This window comes from Aplysia californica, unplaced genomic scaffold (genome assembly GCF_000002075.1).
Source record: "Aplysia californica isolate F4 #8 unplaced genomic scaffold, AplCal3.0 scaffold00048, whole genome shotgun sequence".
NCBI lineage: Eukaryota > Metazoa > Mollusca > Gastropoda > Aplysiida > Aplysiidae > Aplysia > Aplysia californica.
The window spans coordinates 1,771,685-1,774,448 of record NW_004797318.1 but is presented as its reverse complement, the minus strand read 5'-3'; the positions used below and the strand labels follow the sequence as shown (position 1 = coordinate 1,774,448).

Here is a 2,764-nt window from a genome sequence, read left to right as displayed (position 1 = left end):
CATCCCCCCTTCCCCACCATCACTTCCCCTCTCCTCTCAACAAAAATCTGTTTATGTCTTCCCTATTTTGATCAATCTTTTTTGAAACTTAAATGTTTGTCAAAACAGCACATCATAAGAATTGAACCCAGTTTCAGTGATCACATCATTTTTACACGTCAAATGTCCCGTTTTCAGAAAGATTTTGGTCTGTTTTCTGTTCATTTTAGGGCATGACTGGACCAAAGGGAGAGCAAGGACCACCCGTAAGTTCTTTTAGTTACATAAACTGTTGTCCTCACTATTATCTCCATAAAAATAATTTTTCAACATCCATGGTTTCATACTTTATCTCAAAGGTGTCAGTGCAGTCAGTGCAGTCAGTTCTCAAAGCTTATTGTAGTTTACAGCAAGCAGGAAAAGGGCAATTTATGAGGATTGAGTTAAAGAAGAGGATATTGACCTAATTAGTGAAACTTTGAAAGTGAACAGTGAAAGTGTTGACTCATTTAGTGAAACTTTGAAAGTGAACAGTGAAAGTGTTGACTCATTTAGTGAAACTTTGAAAGTGAACAGTGAAAGTGTTGACTCATTTAGTGAAACTTTGAAAGTGAACAGTGAAAGTGTTGACTCATTTAGTGAAACTTTGAAAGTGAACAGTGAAAGTGTTGACTCATTTAGTGAAACTTTGAAAGTGAACAGTGAAAGTGTTGACTCATTCAGTGAAACTTTTCAAGTCAAGAGGAAAAGTCTTAACTCACTTAATGAAATCTTAAAGGGGAATAGGGAAAGTTTTTACTGTCTTAATGAAACCTTTAAAGTCAACAGGAAAAGTGTTTACTTTACTCACTTAATAAACTTTTGAAGTAAAGAGGGAAAGTGTTAACTCACTCAATGAAACTTCTAAAGGAAACAGGGAAAGTGCTACTTTTAGTGAAGTTCCTATCTGCCAAACACTCCCAATCTCCAACCTCCAACCTCTGACCTCAACAAACATGTCATCCCCTCTTCCTCCTCTCCCCTCCCCTCCCCTCCTCTCCCCTCCCCTCCCATCCCCTCCCTCCCTCCCCTCCCTCCCCTCCCCAGGGATCTGCCGGACCCCCCGGACCCCCAGGAGAGGTTCTCGGCGTACAGCCACGCACCATCAGCCAGGCCCGGCCTCAGAACGACTCGGCCCGGAGGAGGAGAAGGAGGAGAAGGAGAAGGAGGAGGAGGTCTGTCGAGCCCGCCGATATTGATGACGATCTGGACAGTGTCAGGAGCAAGCTTCTCGCCAAGCAGGAGAACGGAATTGAGGTTCAGGTGTGTATTCTATAAATAGACGTAGCTTCAAGCAGGAGAACGGAATTGAGGTTCAGGTGTGTATTCTATAAATAGACATTGCTTCTATCAAGAGAACGGAATTGAGGTTCAGGGGTGTATTCTAAATACAGAAGTAGCTTCTATCAGGAGAAAGGTATTGAGGTTCAGGTGTGTATGCTATAAATAGACATTGCTTCAAGCAGGAGAAAGATATTGAGGTTCAGGGGGATATTGTGTTAATATATGTTAATATAAATAATAGTAGCTTCAATTCAGTATTTGTTTGCCTTTGAGGGGACAGGGGATGTGTATTTATTGCTACTTCTTAAAACATTTTGAAGCTCTAGCAAGTTAACAGTCCTATCACTCACTCTCTCTCCCTCTCCCTTTCTCTCTCTCTCTCTCTCTCTCTCTCTCTCTCTCTCTCTCTCTCTCTCTCTTTTTTTTTTTTCTCTCTCTTTCTCTAATGCCATCTCTCTGTTCATACAAATAAATAAACAGACAGTGAGATAGAAAGACAGATAGACAGAAAAGCAAATAGACAGTTAAACAGTGTGAGAGAGAGAGAGAGAGAGAGAGAGAGAGAGAGAGAGAGAGAGAGAGAGAGAAAGACAGATACTCAGACAGACAGCTTAATAAACAGACAGAAAAGAAGACAGACAGTTAGACAGTGAGATATATATATAGAGAGAGAGAGAGACAAAAAGACAGATACACAGACAGACAGACAGCCAAATAAACATTCGGACAAGAAGACAGACAGTTAAGACAGTGAGATATATATAGAGACAAAAAGACAGACACAGACGGACGGACAGCTGAATAGAAAGACAAAAGAATATATCAATTCTGTTATGTGCGGCTCCAGGTCGGAGAGGTCATCCAAGAGGTGTCCACCGTCATGCTCAACCACATCGACGCCCTCAAGAAGGAGGTGGACAACATCCGCTACCCCGAGGGCAAGAGAGAGAACCCCGCCATCTCCTGCCGCGAGATCAAGCTTGGACATCCTTCTTACAAGACAGGTAATGTCCGTGCGGTCACTGACTGCCAGTATAGGGTCCCAGTGGTCACTGGCTGCCAGTCCATGGTCACAGTGGTCACTGCCAGTACATGGTCCCAGTGGTCACTGACTGTCAGTACATGGTCCTAGTGGTCACTGACTGCCAGTACATGGTCCCAATGGTCACTGCCAGTACATGGTCCTAGTGGTCACTGACTGCCAGTACATGGTCCCAGTGGTCACTGACTGCCAGTACATGGTCCCAGTGGTCACTGGCTGTATGTGGTCCCAGTGGTCACTGGTTGTATGTGGTCCCAGTGGTCACTGGCTGTATGTGGTCCCAGTGGTCACTGGTTGTATGTGGTCCCAGTGGTCACTGGCTGTATGTGGTCCCAGTGGTCACTGGCTGTATGTGGTCCCAGTGGTCACTGGTTGTATGTGGTCCCAGTGGTCACTGGCTGTATGTGGTCCCAGTGGTCA

At 44.4% G+C, this 2,764-nt stretch overlaps 1 protein-coding gene across 1 annotated transcript in view; it reads left to right on the top strand.

The window, feature by feature from the left end:
* The window catches only part of LOC101860554 (collagen alpha-1(I) chain), a gene marked incomplete in the record, with an annotated part of 121,497 nt that overhangs the window by 111,834 nt on the left and 6,899 nt on the right, over nt 1-2,764 (top strand). Inside the window, 3 exon segments of the mRNA XM_035968271.1 lie at nt 210-245; nt 1,066-1,281; nt 2,150-2,306. Coding sequence (XP_035824164.1) covers nt 210-245; nt 1,066-1,281; nt 2,150-2,306 — 409 coding nt within the window.